General features: G+C 49.3%; 1 protein-coding gene across 4 annotated transcripts in view; it reads left to right on the top strand.

Annotated features, from left to right (window-relative positions):
* Positions 1–22674, top strand: part of GSG1L (GSG1 like) — a 276495-nt gene that overhangs the window by 164834 nt on the left and 88987 nt on the right. For 3 of the 4 annotated variants that reach the window (XM_028841571.2, XM_015125842.3, XM_077985702.1), the window contains exon 3: positions 14998–15150. The exons of the other annotated variant lie outside the window; for it this stretch is intronic. In XM_028841571.2, coding sequence (XP_028697404.1) covers positions 14998–15150 — 153 coding nt within the window. The remainder of the gene's footprint in view (positions 1–14997; positions 15151–22674) is intronic. 4 annotated transcript variants of the gene reach the window in all.

The raw sequence follows: 22674 nt of genomic DNA, 5'->3' as shown, positions 1-22674 counted from the left end.
ATCCTCCCACCTTAGCCTCCTAAAATGCCAGGATTACAGACATGAACTGCTATGCCTGGCCAGCGATGCCTCTTTACCTGTTTCATGTAATGACTCACCTGGGAGGCAGGTAAGGAAACGGAGGTTCAAAGAGGCAAAGTAACTTGTCCGAGGCCACACAGAAAGTCCCTAGCACAGCTGGGGTTTGCCTACAGGAGACCTGGCTCCCCAGGCCACACCTTTAAACACTCGGCTACACTGCCAGCTCGCAGCAAGTAAATGCTTTCCTGCTTTTCTCCGCTATGTTCCGGACTGACCAACCCCAGATCATATTCACAGATGTGTTTTCAAGGGTGGCAGCAGGTGACAGCTGGAGTGGGAACCAGCAGATGTCTCGAGGTCCTTCCCATGGAGGGCCTTTCCTGGCCTCAAATGGCAGCCTCCTCCCTGAGCCCTGCCCATCTCTGTCCTCCCTGACTGCACACTCTTTCTTCCCTCTCACTGCCTGCACTCTGAGCTGGTTCCCTGGGCTGTAGCCCTCAGCCTTTGTGGTGTCAAACAATAGGGAGGGGTAAGGACTGCAGTGAACTAGACAGCACCTGCCCTCGGTAAAGGGACCAGCAGCCACTCTGCCCAGCCACGATTTCCATGTGGGAATAAGATCCTGGTCTTCCATATTTTCAAAAGAATCTAGATTCTCATATGATTTTCCCATTTTTAAATATTGGCATGACAGCTAATTCAAATTTTTAGAAATATCACATGTACCAAGAGAGAAAGAGAGACAGAGAAACACACACACACACCCAGAGAGAGAGAGACAGGCAGAAAGGGAGAAGAGAGAGACAGAGATCACGTCAAGTGGAAAGAGAGAGAAACAGAGAGGGGAGAAAAAAGAGGAGGAGGAAAAGGAGGAGGAAGATGAGGAGGAAGAGGACAGGGGAGGGAACAAAACAAAGAGAAAACAAAACAAAACATCTCAAAAACCTGTCTTCAAGCCAGTTGGTGACTTCTCCCTTCCCCTTTTTCGTCCTTCTGCCTTCACAGCAGCTCCCTTTTAGAGATGGGAAAAAAGAGGCCTGGAGAGATGAGAGGACTTGCCCAAGATGACCTGCCAGGGGGTGGGTGGGAGGGTGGGCGGGGCCTTTGGGGCCAGAACTCGACCTTGGACTTCAAAGTTCTTCCCACCAGGTTCCTACTACCCATCTCCAGGCCTGCAGCCTGTGTGGGCCAGCGCTTGTTTTCAAAGTCAGCTGCTGAATCCTGAAGGGAAAGAAAAATAATTGTCGTCTGATTCTGAAGGCCAAGGTCACCATGACACATCTCACAGGCTCCGTGACTGTCCCCAGATTCCAACAGAGCCATTTCTAAAGGGCACGTCTGCCAGAGACGTCTCTGAACTGACAAGGCCTGGAGTCTTGTGGAACTCTAGGGGCCAGAGGCATTGTCAAAATCCCTTCCAATGATAAACCAGTTTGTTCAGTTGTTGAGTGTGGAGGAGAAAGGACTTGTGTCTCTGTGTCCAGCCCATCAGCTTCATAGGCTGCCATTTACAGAGGACCTAGAATGCTCCAAGAACTAGATGGGGGCTTTGCAGCCATTCCCTCATTAAAGTTGCCCAGAAAATCCTGTGAGATTGGTAGTGTTGACTCTGTTTTACAGCCAAAGAAACTGAGGCTCAGAGAGGTTAGGAAAAGGCCAAGGTCAAATCCGTGCCTGCTTGACCTCAAGTCCAGGCTCACCCCACCACAGCGAGGTATCTCTGTGGAGGTGGTAGAGAAGCTTCCTTCTTTGCTGAGGTTGATCTGGGGGCCACAGTGGGAGCTAGCGTGGTTCGGGGAGGAGGTGATTTTGAACAAAGAAAGGAAGTTGGCTGGGCATTGGTAACTCACGCCTGTAATCCCAAAACTTTGGGAGGTCAACGGGGGAGGATTACTTGAGGCCAGGAGTTTGAGACCACCCTGGGCAACAGGGTGAGACCTCATCTTTACAAAAAATTTAAAAAATTAGCCAGACACAATAGCACGTGGTCCCAGAGACTTGGGAGGCCGAGGTGGGAAGATCACTTGAGCCCAGCAGTTGGAGGCTGCAGTGAGCTATGATTCCACCACTGCACTCCAGCCTGGGTGACAGCATGAGACCCTGTCTCAAAAAGGAAGAAGAAAAAAAGGAGGTGTATTAGTTTCCTCTTGCTGATGTAACAAATTTCCACAAATTTAGAATTTAGTGCCTTGAAACAATATGGATTTATCTCACAGTTCTCGAGGTCGGAATTCCAAAATGAGACTTAAAAATCAGTGTTGACTGAGCATGGTGGCTCACGCCTGTTATCCCAGCACTTTGGGAGGCTGAGGTGGGTGGATCACCTGAGGTCAGGAGTTTGAGACCAGCCTGGCCAACATGGTGAAACCCCATCTCTACTAAAAATACAAAAATTAGCCAGGCGTGATGGTATATGCCTGTTATCCCACCTACTCGGGAGGGTGAGGCAGGAGAATTGCTCCAGCCTAGGTAGCGGAGGTTGTAGTGAGCTGCGATCTTGCCACTGCACTCCAGCCTGGGCAGCAGAGTGAGAGTCGGTCTCAAACAAAACAAAACAACAGCAAAAAACCGAAGTGTCAGCCGGACTGTGTTTCTTTCTGGAGGTTCAAGGGGAGAACTTGTCTCCTTGCCCTTTCTGTCTTCTAGAAGCCGTCTGCATTCCTTGGCTCATGACCCCACATCACTGCAACCCCTGCTTTTGCCATGGCATCTCCTTCTCTGTCTCGGACCCTTCTATCTCCCTGTCATAATGACCCTTGTGATTACACTGGGCCAACCCAGATGTCAGGATAATATGCCCATCTCAAAATCTTTTTTTTTTTATGCCTTCAACCTTTGTCTTTTTAAACAAATTTAATTTAATTTAATTTTAAGTTCCAGTATCCATGTGCAGGATGTGCAGGTTTGTTACATAGGTAAACGCGTGCTGTGGTGGTTTGCTGCACCCATCAACCCATCACCCAGGTATTCAGGCCCACGTGCATTAGCTATTTATCCTTCCATCTCAAGATCTTAATCACGTGTACGAAGTCCCTTGTGCCATGCAAGGTAACATATTCTCAGGTTCCAGGAATTAGGATGGGGACACCTCTGAGAGCCCTTATTCAGCCAACCCCAGGGGCTTAGACAGTCATCACATTCAAATGTCTTACTGCAGCATTCAATGCCTTTGACCCATGGATCCCAAGCAGTCCTGCCCATCTCCACCCTCAGCACCCGCCGGAAGGAAGGACAGCTGCAGGCTGAACATCCCATTCCCCGCGCGCCTCCAGCATGCCCCACCCATTGGAGTGACCCTCTAGGCCAGTGCTCCTCACCCTCCTACATGCTTTGGAGTCAGCTAGGGACCTGGTGACAATGCAGGTCTTCAGTCAGTAGGTCTGGGAGGGGCCGGAGATTCTATATTTTCTCCAGGGTCCTAGGGAATACTGACGCTGCTGGTTTGTAGACCTCCCTTTGAGGAGTGAGACTCTAGACGAGATGGTTACGTAGAAAACAGTCATCTCTGGGCCCCGCGTTTCCAAGGTAGCATGCCAATTGGCATCGGAATGGCATCCCATCCCCACGTGCTCTGTTGCCCGACCTTTTTGCCCATCCCACTAAAGCAGTCACTGAGGGTCTGTACGATGACCTGCAGTCAAAGCATAAAAGCTTTCCGGACTCATTAAAGGAAGATTCCAAGTGAGCATTGTGACCTTGGGCAACTCACTCGCCCGCTCTGGGCCTTTGCGGAAAGGATGTGGGGCTGGCTGGACGAGAGAACTTTCGGGAACAGCTGTCAGATCCATGCCCTTGGCTTAGAAAGTCAATTCGGGCATCTGAGTTGAACGTCTTTCCTTTTTCTCTAACTCTGAACATTGAGTTATGGGCTGGCATGGTGTTTGTTAGAACTCTGGACCCTGGGAAAGCTGGATAACCGAGCGTTTGCAGGGCATTTCACCCCTATCTGTAGATATCAGGGGTCCATACAGGGTCTTAAAATGTTGCACGGCTGCTGTGTCAGGGATAGAAATGACTTAGATATCATCATATAGGGAGACGAGGCTGGAAACTCAAATGCTCTTGGGAGCCTGGCAGGACCCATGAAGGGTTGAGGGGCACTGGGTGGGGTCTGTGCCCCTGTCTGAAGAGGGCAGCCCCAGCTCAGCCCCACAGTCATCATCACGTGATGATGCAGGTCCAGTATTGTGCATTTGCCCATTTTGCAAACGAATCCAGAAATCTGAATTTTTTTTTTAATGTGAAGCCTCCTATTTTTAAATGTTGATAATGAATTCAGATATTTTTAAAATACTGTGTGGGCCAAACAAGACATTTCTGTGGGCTGGATTCAGCCTGTTGGCAACTCGTTTGAGAATCTACTCACTCTGCCGAGAGGGAAACTGAGGCTCACAGCAGCAAAGGGACCTTCCTGAGGTTTGCAGCATCAGGGTTTAAACTCGGGGCTGCTGACACATGGTGGAGCCACCATCTGTTGGTCTCACTGTAGTTCTCTCTTCCAGACAGCCCTTTCCCCCTCAAACCTCAATCTTCCTGCCTCAGATAGAGCCAACGCAGCCCCCAGGCACACAACAGGAAACAGCCTGGGAGGTGGAAGAGTGCCTCCCACCCGCCTCTGCTCCTGACTTACTCTGTGACATGGGAAAGTCCTGGCTCCTCTTTGCATCTGAGATTTCTCATCTGTAGAACAAGGGCTGGGGGCTCAGTGACTCCTGAAGTCCCTCCCTACGGCTCTCCATGGCCTCTGGCCTTTTCCTCCCAGCCTCGGTACATCCCTGCCTCTGAGCTTCCCATATTGACATTTTGCAAACAGCAGCTGCCACAGAGACGTTGCCAGCCCCCGAGGTCCCAGTCCACATCATCTACATGATTCAACATGCTCGGTATCAGGGGGCCCGTCACCCATCTCACAGCCAGCGGCCACTGCGCTGTGCCTTATTGATTTGATGTATTAAACTGATGGATTTTTTGAGAAAAAAAGTGTTTTCTCTTGAAAGGCCATTGCGTCTTGAGACTTCATATGACTTTGCAACAATTCCCCTCTGATCCCCATAAAGGTTTTATTTGTCCAGTGGCTGAAAATGCACTTGTTCTAGGCTTGCTAATTCTCCTTGGCTACTTTACTTTAGGAATAACAACAGGAACAGCTAATGAGCACTTTAGACAGGACAGGTGTTGTCCTAAGCACTTACTCATCAATTAATTCACTTAATCCTCACAACAGTCCATTGGCTGGCTGCTTCACGTATGCCCAATTTGCAGATGAGAAGACTGAGGTTCAGTGGCCATGTATCCTTTTCCCAGTCTCACAGCTAGTTATTGATGGAGCTAAGGTAACCCAGGCAGGCTGATTCAGGTCCTCAATTTTTCTCGGTGCCTTACCACCTCTTACTACAATTGCTGGCCAGGGATGGTGGCTCATGTCCATAATCCCTGCACTTTGGGAAGTCAGGGCTGGAGGATCACTTGAAGCCAGGAGTTTGAGACCAGCCTGGGCAACAGAGTGCGACCCTGTCTCTAGAAAAATTAGGAAAATTAGCTGCATGTAGTGGTGCATACCTGTAGTTCCAGCTACTTGGGAGGCTGAAGTGGGAGGATCGCTTGAGGCCAGGAGTTCGAGGCTGCAGTGAACCATGATTGTGCCACTTCACTCTAGCCTGGGAGACAGGGTGAGACCCTGTCTTTTAATAAAAAATGAAAATGAAAAATTAGCTGGGCATGGTGGTGCACGTCTGTAGTCCCAGCTACTTAGGAGGCTGAGACTGAAGAATCTCTCTTTTTTTTTTTTTTTTTTTTTTGAGATGGAGTCTCGCTCTGTTGCCCAGGCTGGAGTGCAGTGGCGTGATCTCTGCTCACTGCAAGCTCCGCCTCCCGGGTTTATGCCATTCTCCTGCCTCAGCCCCCTGAGTAGCTGGGACTACAGGCGCCCGCCACCTCGCCCAGCTAGTTTTTTGTATTTTTCAGTAGAGACAGGGTTTCACCATGTTAGCCAGGATGGTCTCGATCTCCTGACCTAGTGATCCGCCCGTCTCGGCCTCCCAAAGTGCTGGGATTACAGGCTTGAGCCACTGCGCCCGGCTCCGAAGAATCTCTTGAGCCTGGGTTGAAGCTGCAGTGAGCCTTGATTGAGCCAGTGCACTGCAGCCTGGGTGACAGACTGATACCTTGTCTCTAAAAAAATAAAAAGGAAAAGGAAAAATTATTATAACTGTGAATAATGACACTTGTTAGCGATAAATAGTCATACTTAACTTTCTTCAACTCTTTCCAAAGGTCGGGCTTGTGTGGTTGACAGGTATTGTCTCGTTGACTGCATCCAACAAGTCAATTATGCCCATTTTAGGAACGAGGAACCCCACGGACAGAGGACCACTCAAGGTCACGCAGCCGAGACATAGTTCCCACCCATCTTTTTTCACTCAGTCAAGGATCTGGCCCTGGAAGCTCTCTCAGTAAGGGAGGGATCCAGGACAAACGGGAAATCATTCCTGCAAACCCATCAGTCCCAGCAATGAAGGGTCAGAGTTGGCGTCACAAAGCTGTTTTTTAAAAAGGCAAAAAGTACAGCTAACAGGATCGGCTGTCACCTCCCGGCTCCGCACCTGATGAGAAATCATTTCATTCCTTCTGCCCCCTGAAGGTCACCTGTTCTCTGCCGCAAATTGAACCATTAGTGCAAGTTTCGGAGACTTGGGACCATCATCCCCACCATTATGGAGCCTTTCCTGGAGTCACCAAGGCAAGGCGTTGCCGGGCCTGCTGGGAGGCTGTCTGTTCTGACTTCCTGTCCTTCCGCGAGCTTGCATTCCATAGCACTAAGAAGAAAAGTGAGCGTTCATCACAGCCCAGGCATTCTGCATCGGTTCCCGATTGTTTAATTATGCCCATACTGCCTTTTATTTGCCTGACGCCAACACCTACTTTTGTTTTCTAGCATTGACTTAGTTTTTCCTGAAGGTGACTTTTTTTTTTTTTTTTTTTTTTTTGAGACCGAGTCTCCCTCTGTCACTCAGGCTGGAGTGCAATGGCACGATCTCGGCTCACTGCAACCTCCACCTCCCGGATTCAAGTGATTCTCCTGCCTTAGCCTCCCAAGTAGCTGGGATTACAGGTGCCCACCACCACACCCGGCTAATTTCTGTATTTTTAGTAGAAACGGGGTTTCACCATGTTGACCAGGCTGGTCTCAAACTCCTGACCTCAGGTCATCTGCCTGCCTCGGCCTCCTAAAGTGCTGGGATTACAGGCGTGAGCCACCAAGCCCAACCAAGGTGACTCATTTTTTTATTTTTTATTTTTGAGACAGGGTCACGCTTCTGTTATCTAGGCTAGAGTGCAGTGACAGGATCGTAGCTCACTGCAGCCACAATCTCCTGGGCTCCAGTGATCCCTCCCACCTCAACCTCTCAAGTAGCTGGGGCTACAGGCACGCGCCACCATGCCTGGCTAGTTTTTAAAATTTTTGTAGAGATGAGATCTCGCTATTTTGCCCAGGCTGGTCTCGATCTCCTGGGCTCAAGCGATCCTCCCACCTTGGCCTCTGGGATTAGAGGCTTGAGCCACTGCATTCGGCCTCATTTTTTACATGTACATTTAAAAACGGGACTTTAGATTCCTGGTTCTCAAATTGGATTGCATATCAACATCACCTGGAGGCTCCATTCAAACACAGAATGAGTCCTACTCTCAGAGTTTCTGATTCCACAGGTCTGGGCTGGGGCCTGAGAATTTGTACTACAAGTGCCCAGGTGAGCCTGGTGCTGCTGGTCGGGCCCTCAGTGTGTGCTTAGACCACTGGCTTAGACCACCATTCTCACTGGAAATCAGAGTCCCTTGCATAAAAAAAAAAAAAAAAAAATCTGTCACTGAGGGTCCCTGTAGAAAACAGAATCCCCCAAATAGTTCAAGTGAAGACACTTTAATGAAAGAAACTCCTTACAGTGGAGTGAGAAGGGTTAAGAGAATCTGAGGCCAGGCACGGTGGCTCATGCTTATAATTCCAGAGCTTTGGGAGGCTGAGGCAGGAGGATGGCTCGAGCCCAGGCGTTTCAGACCAGCCTGAGCAACATAGTGACACCCTGTCTCTAAAAAACAAAAATTAAAAATTAGTGGGGTGTGGTGGTGAGTGCCTGTAGTTCCAGCTACTTGGGAAGCCAAAGCAGTAGAATCACTGGTGCCCAGGAGGTTAAGGCTGCAGTGAGCCATGATCCAGCCACTGCACCATGCACTCCAGCCTGGGTGATAAAGCAAGACTTTGTCTCAAAAATAAACAATTAATAATAACAAATAATAAAAAATGTTACTCAATCTGGCTAGAAACTATGGAAGTCTCTGAGCCTGAGGCCAGCCTTGCGTCTGCTTTAAAAAAATTGACAAGTGTTAGAAAGGTGTTAAGGACCTATTAGCACCACACAGAGATTCTTTTGATTGAGGTAATAAGAACGTTAAAAATCAGGGGAAAGAGAATCACTTTTTCACTCTTTGGTTTAGACAATTTAACGTTGTGACTCAACACCGCCTTAAAGCACTTGTCCCCTGGTGGGAAACAGGAATGTGTAGCTCACAGCCCCCAGTGGCACCCAGCTTCTGGGACTTATTCGCCAGCTGGCACTCAGCACTCGGGGAGGGCTGCTGCTGGGGATGGGGGCAGGTTGGTGTACATCCCCCGGCACGTCCAGCCTGTCTCAAAGCTGGGTGGAGGTGGGCTCTGGTGGCCAGGGCAAGCCCCCAGGCAGAGACACAGGGGCCAGCAGGTGGAAATATGCCCCCAAGGGCCATGGGCAGGCTGGGGGCACTGGCTGTGCCTGCCGCACCTTCACAGCCCCCACCACTGCTCCCTCCCCTTAAGTATTGATGTCCCCTGGAATCCCGCCTCCCACGTGGGTTCAGAGGCATCCTGTTGGCTCCAACTACCTTCTGACAATCACAGCAGATACGCAGGGAGTGCTGAGTCTTGCCAGTGTCCCACACCTGTCTGAGCTCCAACTCATGGACATCCCTGCTGGATGTTCCACGGCTCATGTAGGCTCTGCATGTCATTGTCCTCCTGCCTTAGCAGTGTTCCATGCTCAGTGAGGAACGCCATCATCTGCTCAGGTGTCCAAGCCAGGAACATGGCAGCAGTGTGGCCTCCTCCCTCTCCTTTGCCACCAAGTTCATAGGTGCACAGCCCACTGAGTCCAACCCTCAGGGGTTATCAGTTTACCTACTTGTCCTCATTCCCATTGTGGCCACAGTCCGGGTCACCATCATCTCTCTCATGGAGTGCAGCGGAAGTCCCCAGGAGCTCTTTCCATCCTGTCCATCCATTCTTCACTCTCTTCTCAGCATACAGGGCTCCCTGGCTAAGCCCCTCACCTGCCCCTGAACGCAGGTCAAGTCCCGTTTCCCCAGCCTGGCTTCCAAGAATCCTCCAGATTGCCTTCTCTACCCTGTAGCCTCCTTCTCCATCACACCAGGTGGCTGGCTGGTACAGGATCCCCGAGAACCGAAGGGCCACTCCATCCCACTCAGTGGCCACCCTTTTCTGGACACCTGGTTCCAGAATTGCTTGGGACTCCAGAGAATATCTTGAACGGAAGCCTTGACTAGGGAATCCTACGCCCCACAGCCAGACCGGCCGCAGCAATCTGCTAAGAGCGGGAGAATATGGTTTCCAAGTGGCCACTCTGTCCTGATGACAGCCTCCTTGCTGACCATGGTTCCTGGAGTCACAGAGGTGTGAGTTTGAATCCAGACTATGTCACTACCTAGGTGTGTAGAGCAGTTGCTTAATCCCTCAGAAGCTGAGTTTTCTTGTCTGCAAAATGGGTGATGCATTGCTACCTTGCAGGGCTGTTAGGAAGATTTGGGGATACAATCCACATGAATTTTTGTGTCTGAGATCGGATTATCTAGAGGCACAGTGTAAGATGAGTATTTGGGTGCAAAGTCACTGGTGAAGGAAATGCTCCCTGGGGAGACTGGTAAGGGAACTGAAGCTGCAGGACAGGGAAGGGAGAAAGGAAAGCAAGGGATGGTGTCAGTCCAGTCTGACCCCACGGGGGCTTTGCAGTGTGGGTCACAGCTCAGCGTTGTCCTAGCCAGAGCCACAGGACAGGACCCTGCTGGTCAGTCATGTGTTGATGGCACCTAAGAGGGAAATGTAAGTTCCCAGTCATTTTCTGAACAAAGATAGAAAAACTTGGCTCTGGTTGCCCAAAGACAATCCTCTAAAGACAGAAACTCTAAAAAGAGAGCCTAGGAGACTGGGCGGGACACCAACATCCTTCTTTTTGACTTGGCGCATAATAAAGACCTTATAACTATCAGCCCTTATTGTGACAATTATAACAAGAACAATCATTATGGTTATTAATTTCCTTGGCTGGAGTGGGCTGAAACTCGCAGACAGATACTCCCAAGCCCAGTAAGAAGATAAGGAAATAAATCTAGCAATCTAGCTGGAAAAGCACAACTCGGCCAGGCACACCTGGGAGGCCTTGGGAGGCCGAGGCGGGAGGATCTCTTGAGGCTGAGAGTTCGAGACCAGCCTGAGCAACATAGTGAGACCCTGTCTCTACAAAAATAAATAAATTAGTTGGGCATGGTGGCACTTATCTTTAGTCACAACTACTATGGAGGCTGAGGCAGGAAGATGGCCTGAACCCAGGAACCCAGGAGTTAGTGGCTGTAGTGAGCTATGATCATGCCACTGCACTCCAGCCTGGACAAAGGGCAAGACCCTATCTCAAAAAAAAATCTGTATATCTATATCTATATCTATATCTATATCTATTATCTATATCTATCTATCTGTCTAAGCACAATCCAGCCGAGTGCAACTCAGGCCTGTAATCCCAGCACTTTGGAAGGCCAAGGCGGGTGGATCATTTGAGGTCAGGAGTTCGAGACAAGCCTGACCAACATGGTGAAACCCAATCTCTACCAAAAATACAAAAATTAGCTGGGCACGGTGGCGGTTGCCTGCAATCCCAGCTACTCGGGAGGCTGACGCAGGAGAATTACTTGAACCTGGGAGGTGGAGATTGCAGTGAGCCGAGGTAGTGTCACTGCACTCCAGCCTGGGTGACAGAGTGACAGTCTGTCATAAATAAATAAATAAATAAATAAAGCACCCACAACCCTGCCAGGCATCGGGGTACCCATGCCTGTTTCCCCATGGTTAAGTTACTTCCGGAGCATCGCCACCTCCGAGCTCTGGCCTATCTCCCATCACTTCTGAAAGAGCAGAGCTGAGCCCTGCTGTGAGGGGAGGTGTGGGGGCAGCGTCCTGGCCCGGGGCCCACGTGGGCAGGGTTGACCGCACCCCCTGTGGTGTGGGGGCTGCGCGGGGGAGGCAGCTGAGTCAGTGAGCAGTGCCATGATGAGCAGCAGTCCTTGCCAGAACCAGCAGGGGCTGGAAACCCAGTGAGAGGAGCATCAGCAGCTCCGAGGTAAAGACTGTTGGGTTGGGGATGAAATCTCCTGGGTGTCAGCCACCCTCCTGCAGGCTCAGCGCTCCCTGAATTTCCTGCTTTGCTCCCCGCTGCCTGGTGGGCCTTGGGCCAGCGAAGGGCTCGGAGGCTGTGAGTGTGCGGTGCCAGGGGGTGTTTTAACAGCATCCAGGCTGCCAAGAGCACATTATTCTCTTACAAAAATCCAAGGAATTGCCCAGGAGATGTGATATTTTGGTAGGGGGGAAAAATAAAAGACAAGAAAAAAAGGGAGGAAGAAGAAAAGTTCTCTGAGACTCTAAAAGCAATGTTGTGCTAGGAGTGATAGTGGGTGTTTCAGCATCTGGGTTCTTCGTCAGGGAGCAGGTAGGGACTCAGAATTTACTGTTTATCTGTTTTATTTGATAAATAGTATTTCTTGGATGTCCCTGGGACATTCCAGGTGGAAGGAACAACTTGTGCAAAGGCAGAGAGCTAGAAAAGGACATGTTCGACAGCTTCGGAGAACAGAAAAGCTGAAGATAAGGACTCCTGGTTGTGATGGAAATTCTCCTCAAACTGGCATGGGCAAAGACAAAGAATTAATTGGTTCATGTGATTGAAAGAACAAAGGACTGGCAGCTTCAGGCATGGCTGGATCCAGGGGGCTCAAACAATGTCATCAGGACGCACTCTTCCTCCAGCTCTTGGCTCTGCCTCCCTTGGCACTGGGTTCACTCTCAGGAAGGCTGTTGCCATCTGGTGATTCAGTCAATTCCATATTTACATCCTTCTAGCCTCAAACCTGGTAGAAATAAAAGGCTTCTAGGGCTGGGCGTGGTGGTGCATGCCTGCAGTCCCACCACTTTGGGAGGCCGAGGGAAGATGTTCACTTGAGCTTAGGAGTTCGAGACCTGCTGGCACAACATGGTGAAACCCCATCTCTACAAAAATATAAAAATAAGCTGGGCATGGTGGTGCATGTCTGTAGTCCCAGCTACTCAGGAAGCTAAGGTGGGAAGATCGCTTGAGCCCAGGAGGTGGAGGTTGCAGTGAGCTATGATGACATCACTGTGCTGCAGCCTGGGTGACAGGGTGAGACCCAGTCTCAGAAAGAAAAAGAAAGAAAGAGAGAAAGAGAGAAAGAGAAAGAAAGAGAAAGGAAGGGAGGAAGGGAGGAAGGAAGGAAGGAAGGAAGGAAGGAAGGAAGGAAGGAAGGAAGGAAAGAAGGAAGGAAGGAAGGAAGAAAGAAAGGAAGGAAGGAAGGAAGGAAAGAAGGAAGGGCGAATTTCTCTTTCCCAGTAGTTCCTGCAAAAGTCCTGAGGCTGAGTCTTATTCAGTAGACTGGGTCATGGGTCCATGTCTGACTGCCCATGCCTGGTCTGTAGTTCTTTCTCTAAAGTGTGGGTCTTGGGGGACCACATGACTAGTGTGACCTGGAAGGCAAGCCATGGGGATGTTCCTAGTTCCATCTTCTATTCGCTACTTTTGCTTTCAGAAATCATATGTGCCCTCACAATTTCATTTCTCCCTGTTGACTCTATCTCTAGCCTTGACCTCGACAAGAGCCCCTGGGCTGTATTTCCATTCCCCATTGGATATATCCCCATTATGTTCTTCTAAAAAAAACTGTAATAGTACAAATGACTTGAGCTCTTACTATGTGCTAATCATAAGCTCCTTACATTGCTGTGCAACTGAATGCTCATATCACCACAACACTGCAAGACAGGTGTTATTACCCCCATTTTATTTTTTTATTTTTCGAGACAGAGTCTCACTCTGTCACCTTGGCTGGAGTGCAGTGGTGCTATCTTGGCTCACTGCAACCTCCGCCTCCCAGGTTCAAGCGATTCTCCTGCCTCAGCCTCCCAAGCAGCTGGTATTACAGGTGCATGCCACCACGCCTGGCTAATTTTTATATTTTTAGTAGAGATAGGGCTTTACCATGTTGACCAGGTTAGTCTTGAACTCCTGACTTCAAGTGATCCATCTGCTTCAGCCTGCCAAAGTGCTGGGATTATAGGCATGAGCCACCACGCCTGTCCATTACCCCCATTTTACAGATGAAGGAACTGAGGCATACAGAAGTTCACTCCTGAACCAATGACTGGAGTTGGAGGGACACGGCACTCTGACTGGCTAGATCTGAGTCATGTGTCCCAGCATGGAGCCCAGATGTGGGTCAGCTGCAAAGGAACTACGCAGACAGAGAAGAAAGAGGCTCTCCTGGTAAAAAGCATGCAGGAATCATTACAACATGGGTAGGAAAAACAGCAGATGCCCCCTAAACCAGATGGCAAATGATGGTAATCCAATTTGGACCTTGTAGGGAAAGGGAGCTGTGCTATCTCAGGGAATACAAAGAAAGTTTGAACTGCCAAACTACTGGAAGGACAGGCGTGCAGGTGGCCTTCAGGAACAGCTGGAACCAGGTGCTCACGTGGTCAGAATGCTCAGACTCCCATCCGAACTGCTCTTTCCTGGTCTACTTCAGTGGATCTAAGTGCAGATACCTAGAAGAAGACTTTGATTGGTCAATTATAAGTCAGATTATCATACTGGACCAATTAGCTATGCCAGGAGGGCAGGACCCCACCAGAATAGGGCTAACTGGGAGAACCACGTGGGAGTAGCAATAGTGGGTTCTAGAAAAAATGTGGGGTAGGATGCAGGGCAGATAAAAGTGTAGGTGTCCCTTGAGGGCAAGCCTGCTGTGTGTGTGAGGTGGCATACTTAGAGCTGCAGGTGGCCAGGTGTGCTGGCTCGTAATCCCAGTACTTAGGGAAGCTAGGCAGGCAAATAGCTTGAGCCCAGGAGTTTGAGAACGGCATGTGGCAAGACCGCATCTCTACAAAAAATAAAAAAATTAGCTGGGTGTGGTGGTGCACTTCCATATTTCCATCTACTTGGGAGGCTGAGGTGGCAGGGTGGCTTGAGCCCAGGAGTTTGAGGCTGCAGTGAACCGTGATCGCACCACTGCACTTCAGCCTGGGTGACAGAGTGACACCCTTTCTCAAAAAAACCACCACAAAAACAAACAAACAAACAAGAACAAAACAAAATGTATAGTTGGAAGTAACACAGAACCTCACACTAACTGGCCTAACAGTACAGCAGTGTATCTCATGAAGCCCAGAACAGGGCAGCTCCCAGGGCTGGTGGTTGGTCTGATGAAGCCATCATTCCATCACTCTTATCTGCATCTACAGTGTCAGCTTCACCCTAAACTGGTGGCTTCATAGCCGCAAGCTGGCTCTCAGTGGTGATCATCTAACCCATGAGAAAGAAAGGGAGCCCCTGGTCCAGCCACAGGATGAAAGTTCTTCCCCAGTAATGGGCATCCAGAGAATGCTGACTTAAGCTTGGGTCCCTAAGCCGGCCCCTGCAGACCAGGATGGGACGGCCAAGACAGTCTTCCGTCATCAATCAGGACATCCCCCAGAACCAGGGTCTATTCTAAAATGACTTGCTACCCTCCGCTGGTGTGGGAGGAATAGGCACAGGGTGAGCCATCTTGGGTTGCCCCTCGTCTCACGGCCTCTCTGCCTCTGTTGGACAGGGGTCCTGTGGCTGTCTGTGGTCTCCGAGGTGCTGTACATTCTGCTACTGGTGGTTGGCTTCAGCCTCATGTGTCTCGAGCTCTTCCACTCCAGCAATGTCATCGACGGGCTCAAGCTCAATGCCTTCGCGGCTGTCTTCACGGTGCTCTCAGGTAAGGCATGGCCGGTCCCGTGGCCTCTCAGAGCAGCGGCGAGAAAGGGTGCTGCCCTTGGAGTAAGCCCTGGTTGTACCAACCGGGAGGCACTGGACAAGTCACTTCTCTTTGTGAGCCTGAGTTTTAGCATTTGTAAAAAACGGCCAATGCATATTGACTGAGTATCTAGCACGTGCCAGGCGCCGGACCAGGTACTAAGGTTATAGTAATGAACAAAAGTAGGCAGTCCCAGACCTCAAGGAGCATAACACGTGTGGGAGGGAGAGGCAGATGAACTTGAGATGTCTTCAGGAGATCAGTGCCACCTGGTCTGTGATGGATTGGATTTGCAGTGTCAGGGAGGGAGGTGGTTGTACAGAATAGGCTGACTGTGCCGCCTTTCCCTGGGATATAAAAGAGAAGCCGCTTTGGGGTGGACGGCACATCACTCCTCTTCCTGAGCTCATCTGGCTTTGAGAACTCCATGTGGAGAGGCTGCGTTGGAAGTTGAATGGTCAAACACATCCAGAAACTCAAGGGCAAGGGTGTGCTGGGCAGGGATTGTGGGGAAAGGCCACAGAGCCAGGGATTTTGAGGGTTTCAGGAAGAATGGGACCGTCAACTGCTTCATAGGACTCAGGAAGATGGAGACAGATGATTCCAAGCAAACACTTAGATTTGGTGGGCAGGTGCCCAGGGTCGCTGCAGCGGATCCAGGTCATCAGGGGTTAAGCTGGGATTACGCAGGAAGGGAATAAAGGAAGCCTAGAAACTAGAACGTCAGGAGGCCTGGCAGACAGAGCAGTGGCTTGGCTGTGTGAGACATTTGTTCCTAAAAGGCTGAGTGTAAATTGAATTTCTATAAATTTAATCCTATTCTTCACGCATTGGAAGAACTCTCTATTTAATGAAACCAAAATGATGAGCCTCTTGGTAAGGGAAGCAATCTCTCCTAATTGAGGTATGTACATTTGACGGAGGGATCTTGCAAAGAATAGAGCTGCATTCAAGAAATCAGAGCACACGCCATAGATCAAAATGTGCCAATCTGTCATCCCCAGGATGTGGGAAATCCAATCATCATAGTAAAGAAAAGAGGAAAAATAGAACAGTTGTCACCACACACAGACAACGTGGGATTCGGCCTCCAAGCACACCATCCCCGTGCACCCCATCCTCAGCAGTCCAAGGATGGAGAGCTTGTTTATTCTTTTTTCCCCTCCATCTTTTATTTATTTACTCAACCAACATTCACTAAAGGCCTAACTGGGCACTGTGCTTGTTTGGGGGAGTTTAAGGAAAAAGACTTAGTCCTTGCCCTCATAAAGCCTTTCTCTCTCTCTCTCTCTCTCAATCTCTTTTTTTTTTTTTTGAAATAGGTCTTGCTTTGTTGCCTAGGCTGGAGAGCAGTGGTGCAATCATGGCTCACTGCAGCCTTAACCTTCAGGGCTCAAGCGATACTTCCATCTTAGCCTCCTGAGTAACTGAGATTATAGGCAACTCCCATCCCCCCCACCACGCTCAGCTAACTAAAAAAAATTTTTTTTCTGGTAGAGATAGGGTCTTGCTATGTTGCCCAGGCTAGTCTCCAACTCCCAGGCTCAAGTAATCCTCCTGCTTCAGCCTCTCAAAGCACTGGGATTACAGGCATAAGCAACCACGGTTGGCCAAGTTTGCGATCTTGTGGAGAGATGTACTCATCAGATGATTCTAGCATAGCATGTTGACTTCTATGGACTGGGTGTGTTAACAGCCCTGTGGGAGGGGCACCCACATTTGCCCAGGGAGTGGGGATGAGTGGGGTTGGCACGGGGAAGGCAACGTTTGAGTGAGACTTGGAAAATAAGTAAGAGTCTGCTTGTTGGACAACTTGAGGAGGGCATTCCAGGTGGAGTGGACAGCGTAAGCAAAGGCCTGATGATGCAGCATATTCTGGGAACTTCACATAGCTCAGAATGGTGGGAAGACTGGGAGTAGGGAGAGGACGTATGTTGAGAGATGAAGCTGGAGAGGTTTGTGAGGGTGTCAGTGCTTTATAGAGGTCTTTGGATTTTACCATATAGGCAATAAGGAGCCACTGAAGAGTGTGGAGCAAGGGGCAACATGGTCAGGTTTGCATTTGGGGATTGTATTAGTCCATTTCACACTGCTAATAAAGACATACCCGAGACTGGGTAATTTATAGAGAAGTTTAATGGACTCACAGATCCACATGGCTGGGGAGGCCTCACAATCGTGGTTGAAGGCAAATGAGGAGCAAAGTCATGTCTTACATGGCGGCAGGCAAGAGAGTGTGTGCAGGGGAACTGCCCTTCATAAAACCATCAGCTCTCATGAGACTCACTATCAGGAGAACAGCATGAGAAAGACCTGCCCCCATGATTCCATTACCTCCCACTGGGTCCCTCCCATGACACGTGGGAATTATGGGAACTACAGTTCAAGATGAGATTTGGGTGGGGACACAGCCAAACCATATTAGGGATGATCTCTCTGGGTTCAGGGTGGAGCACAGATGAAGTCGAGCAAGAACGGAGGTAACAAGGCCAGCCAGGAGGCAGCGGGAGTCATATTGATATAAAGCAACAAGGCCCAAGTGGAGAATGGGTGAGGACAGGGACAAGTCCACCGTGCAGGAGGTAAAGTCAGTGGGGCTTGGGGACTGGTTAGGAGAGGCGGGTGGGAGTGGGTGGTTAGGGGAAAATAGAGTCAAGGTCAAGGGTTTCCAGCTTGGAGTGCACAGAATTAGGAGGTCCATGAACCTAGTTGGGGGAAATAACATCTTTATTTTTCTAACATAAAATTAACTGTAATTTAGCACTTTCTCCAACAAATCACAGTAGTGGGAATGAGACCCATGACATAGTCACCAATAGTCATCCACACTTTTCATGAAATCTCACCACAGCTGCAGTTACCTCAAAATGCACTCCTTCAAAAGTATGTTACTTGGTCGGGTACAGTGGCTCATGCCTGTAATCCCAGCACTTTGGGAGGCCGAGGAGGGCGGATCACGAGGTCGGGAGTTCGAGACCAGCCTGACTAACATGGCGAAACCCAGTTTCTACTAAAAATACAAAAATTAGCTGGGCATGGTGGTGCGCACCTGTAACCCCAGCTACTCAGGAGGCTGAGGCAGGAGAATCGCTTGAACCCAGGAGGTGGAGGTTGCAGTGAGCCGAGATCGCACCACTGCACTCCAGCCTGGGGAACAGTGCAAGACTCTGTCTCAAAAAAAAAAAAAAAAAAAAAAAAAGTATGATACTTATTAGAGCTTCCACCAAATCTCATTTCATATGTTAACAAAATGGCACATAAATTCCTATAAAAGTTTGTTTGACTATATTGCTAACCGTATTTCAATGTAACTGATTTCTTCTATACTGTGTATTTCATTTTATCTAGTGGAAAACATTATTCTGAGAAGGGGTCAGATGGTCAGAGGGCCCCTGACCTGGGAGATCCCTTGGCTGTCCTTTGGCTTGGGATGGGGTGAACAGTGGTCTCGCTAAGATGGGGAAGAAGGGGAAGGGGCTGGAGGGGAGATGATCAGTCTGTTTCAGACAGTTTGGGCGTGATGTCTCGGGGGGCAGGCAGCCGGCCCCCTCTCCTTCATCAGTGGGTTCATCTCTCCTTTTCTTCCCCTGCACCAAACATCAAAAAATCCCCTCCATTTTTCCAAGCATGCAGCTCTTCCCCCAACCTGCTCACTGCAGCCACACAACAAAAGTTTGTCGTTGGCCACAGGCAGCCACCACCAGTTCTTGCAAGCAGGCTCCTTGTGGGGCCGGAGGTGGGGGACTCTTTCCTCTACCTCCAAGGGCTTCTCAAAGTTCCTACCCCTCAAGAAAACAAATAAACCAAGCCAGGTTTCCTCCTAGTGGGGAGACCCACTGCGAAAGCAAATAAGATTGTCGCCATAATTCCAGGCAGATAAACAATCCAGGCTCAGGGAGGTTAATTGACTTGCCCAAGGTCATGCAGCTGGTCATTGCGGAGCTGGGATTAAACCCAGCTCCAGTTGGCTTCAAAGCCCTGTGCTCTTTTCACGGACTTGCACTGCAGGAGTGACCAGGCAGGAGGACGAAGATTTTAAGTCTTCAGAAAACAGTAACTGAGAAGTATGTAGCAGCCAGATGATGGAATAAGACTGAGGTAGCAAGTGGAGGAGAGAAAGGATTTTGTATTCATGCCTGGGAGAAGATAAACCGGAGAGACACAATATGAGGAGATAAACTTTGAGGCTGCTGCTGAGAGCTGGGCGTCTGGCCAGGAAGACATGGGAGGCTGGTCTTAAGGGAGCCCCTTGGAAACAGGGCAAGGGGTGGTGAGGGGCTTGGAGGAGGTAGAGAAGGCTTCTGCTCTGCTCCTGTGGGAAGGAAAGTGTGGCTTTCTGTCTAGGAAGAGCTGGCAGGCAGGGTTGGGCAGAGGCCAGCAGCCAGGTCCATGGGGAGAGGCTGGGGTCTGAAGTCCGCCGAACCGGCTCAGCCCAAGGCCAATGCCTTCTGGGGTGGTGGAGAAAGCGGAGACTGGGGCAGCCCTTCCTCTAACCAATTACAGTCAGCCCTCTGCAGCCGTGGGTTCTGCATCTGTGGATTCCACCAGCCCCAGAGGGAAACCATTTGGGGGAAAAAAGCAATTAAAAAATAACAATACAACACTAAAAATAATACAAATTTAACAACAATACAGTGTAACAACTATTTACATATAATTTACATTGTATTAGATTTTACAAGTAATCCAGAGATGATTTAAAGTACACAGGGGGATGCATGTAGGTTATATGCAAATATTAAGCCATTTTTTAAAAGTTAAAAAATTTATTATTATTTTTAAAGACGGAGTCTTGCTCTGTCACCCAGGCTGGAGTGCAGTGGCACAATCACAGCTCACTGCAGCCTCAACCTCCTGGGCTCAAGTGATCCTCCCACCCCAGCTTCCTGACTAGCTGGGACTACAGGTGTGTGGCACCATGCCCAGCTAATTTTTTTAATTTTTAAATTTTTTCTGAAGATGGGGTCTTGCTATGTTGGCCCAAGCTGGCCTTCAACGCCTGTCCTCAAGCAATCCTCCCTCCTCATCCTCCCAAAGTGCTGAGATTACAGGTGTGGGCCCCAAATTATGTCAGGGACTTGAGCATCCTTGGATTTTAGTATCCATGGGGAGTCCTAGAACCAATCCCCTGTGGATACTGAAGGACAGTAAATTATAATTCATTCATTCATCATGATTAATCACAATAGCCAGTACTGACCGAGATGTAGTAAAGACTCTCTCCTTTGACCCAGTTTGAATCAGGGTCCTCTGAGTCCTCCTTCTGACTAGACCCCAATCTTGGGCTCTGTCCTTGGTCCACTCAGTCCCGTTTTAGCAAGAATCCTGCTGCATCTGTTTATCAGAAACCCCCCACCCTTGATGTCTGATCAAATTCCTCCTCCCTCATCCCTGATTGTGTTATCACCCTGGCATGCCTTCAGCAAAAACCCTGTTGAGTCAGTTTAGCCAGAAGACCCTTACCCATAGTGATTTTCATCTGTGAACCCCACCCTGCTCCTTGGCTACGAATCTCCATTTGTCCTTGTATTCACAGTTGAGCCCGATCTCTCCCTATTACTGCAAACCCCCGTGGCGGTGGTCCCTCTTGAATAAGTCCTCATTACTGTTTTTACCTAAAGTGTTTGGATAAGTTTTTCTTTAATGGGCTGGGTGTGATGGCTCATGCCTGTAACTCCAGCACTTTGGGAGGCCGAAGGCGGAAGATCACTTGAGGTCAGGAGTTTGAGATGAGCCTGGGCAACATGGTGAGACCCTGTCTCTATGAAAAAAAAAAAAAAAAAATAGCTGGGCATATTGGTGTGAACCTGTAGTCCAGTCCCGACTTGGTATGGTTTAGCTCTGTGTCCCCACCCCAATCTCACTTTGAATTGTAATAATCTCCTCATGTTAAGGGTGAGACCAGATGGAGGTAACTGAGTCATGGGGGAAGTTTCCCCCGTGCTGTTCTTACAATAGTGAGTGAGTTCTCAAGTGATCTGATGATTTCATAAGGGCTTCCTCCTTTGCTCAGAACTCATTCTCTTTCCTGCTGACATGTGAAGAAGGGCATGTTTGCTTCCCCTTCCACCATGATTATAAGTTTCCTGAGGCCTCCCAAGGCATACAAAACTGTGAGTCAATTACACCCCTTTTTTTTTGTAAATTACCCAGTCTTGGGTATGTCTTTATTAGCTGTGTGAAAACAGACTAATACACAGCTATTCAGGATGCCAAGACAGGAGGATCCTTGAGCCCAGAAAGTTAAGGCTTCAGTGAGCTAGGATCATGCCACTGCACTCCAGCCTGGACAACAGAACAAGACTGTCTCTCAAAAAACATTTTTTTTTTCTTTAACAGTTGCTACTATGCGCTGGCCATGGGGTAAGCCTGCCACGTGTTAATCTCTTTACTCCTCCTAGAGAGAGAGACTAACATTATATTCATTCTTCAGATCAGAAAACTGACTTGCCTGCAGCCACATAGCTAGTAACACGTTGAACCCTAGAGTCTGCCATGGTGAAGTGCTCTGAGCAGGGCTTTGCACCCAGGACTTCAGGTTGTTATTGTTATTATTCCTAGCTGCCTTTGAATAAACTGAGAGGCAGATCTGGCCCCAGGGACCAGCACTCTCAAAATGAGGCTGGGGCATTTGATCAGATATCAAGGGCGGGCAATTTTCGAGGCTGGGGTCCAGGGGCTGGGGTTTGGATGCTTCAGTGAAGGGAGAAAAAGGGTCAAGGCTGTCTCCCCACTCAGTGTTGCTGGCAGCAGAGGTTTACATAGGAAGGTGCCTCCCTCCAGGGCTGAAGGACAGGGTTGGGGAGGGGCAGGGGAATGGGAAGTTGGGAGTGGTGACTTCTGACTCTCTTGGTCACCTTCTCTAGCCAGCACAGGGCTTGGAGCCCACGATACTTCTAGGGACCCATAAAATGTTTAATTTTGACTTCTTTTAAAACCAGAAGAAAAAAAGAATATAATAATAATGAAGATATAAAAACGAATCTAGACAGGGTCATATTTGTCTTTATACCATTACTGTCATAAAAGGTAAATCTTAATACATCTTTTATGGAGGAACAGGTCTATGATGGCAAAAGTGCCCAGGGCCCATAAAAGTCATAATGTGGCCCTGAACTGGGCCACGGCCTTTCTTGTGCTCTCCCAGCAGAGCAAGACTAATTCGAAACCAGGGATGGCTCCGGCTGCCCGTGTCCCCACTCCTCCCAGTCTTGTGACTTTGGTCGAGAGGTGTGGGGGAAGACAGGGCTCTGCCACCCTCTTGTTCCCCAGTGGCCGGGGGTTTAGATCCAGAAAGGGCTGTGAGAGCGGGCTGGGCAAATTTCTGTTCCTCCCCCAGCTCCTCCAAAAAATGAGGCTGATCTACTTAGGAAAAAAGAGAAAGTCATTTGGAAAATTCCTGCACAGTCTGGCTAACTGTGGGCTTTCAGGATAAACAGCACTGGCACAAAGAGAAACCTGTCCATCTCTAGGAAATAATCAGCC

Source organism: Macaca mulatta, chromosome 20 (genome assembly GCF_049350105.2).
Source record: "Macaca mulatta isolate MMU2019108-1 chromosome 20, T2T-MMU8v2.0, whole genome shotgun sequence".
Lineage (NCBI taxonomy): Eukaryota > Metazoa > Chordata > Mammalia > Primates > Cercopithecidae > Macaca > Macaca mulatta.
Note: the sequence above shows the minus strand (reverse complement) of the source record. Positions and strands in the feature narration are given on the sequence as shown.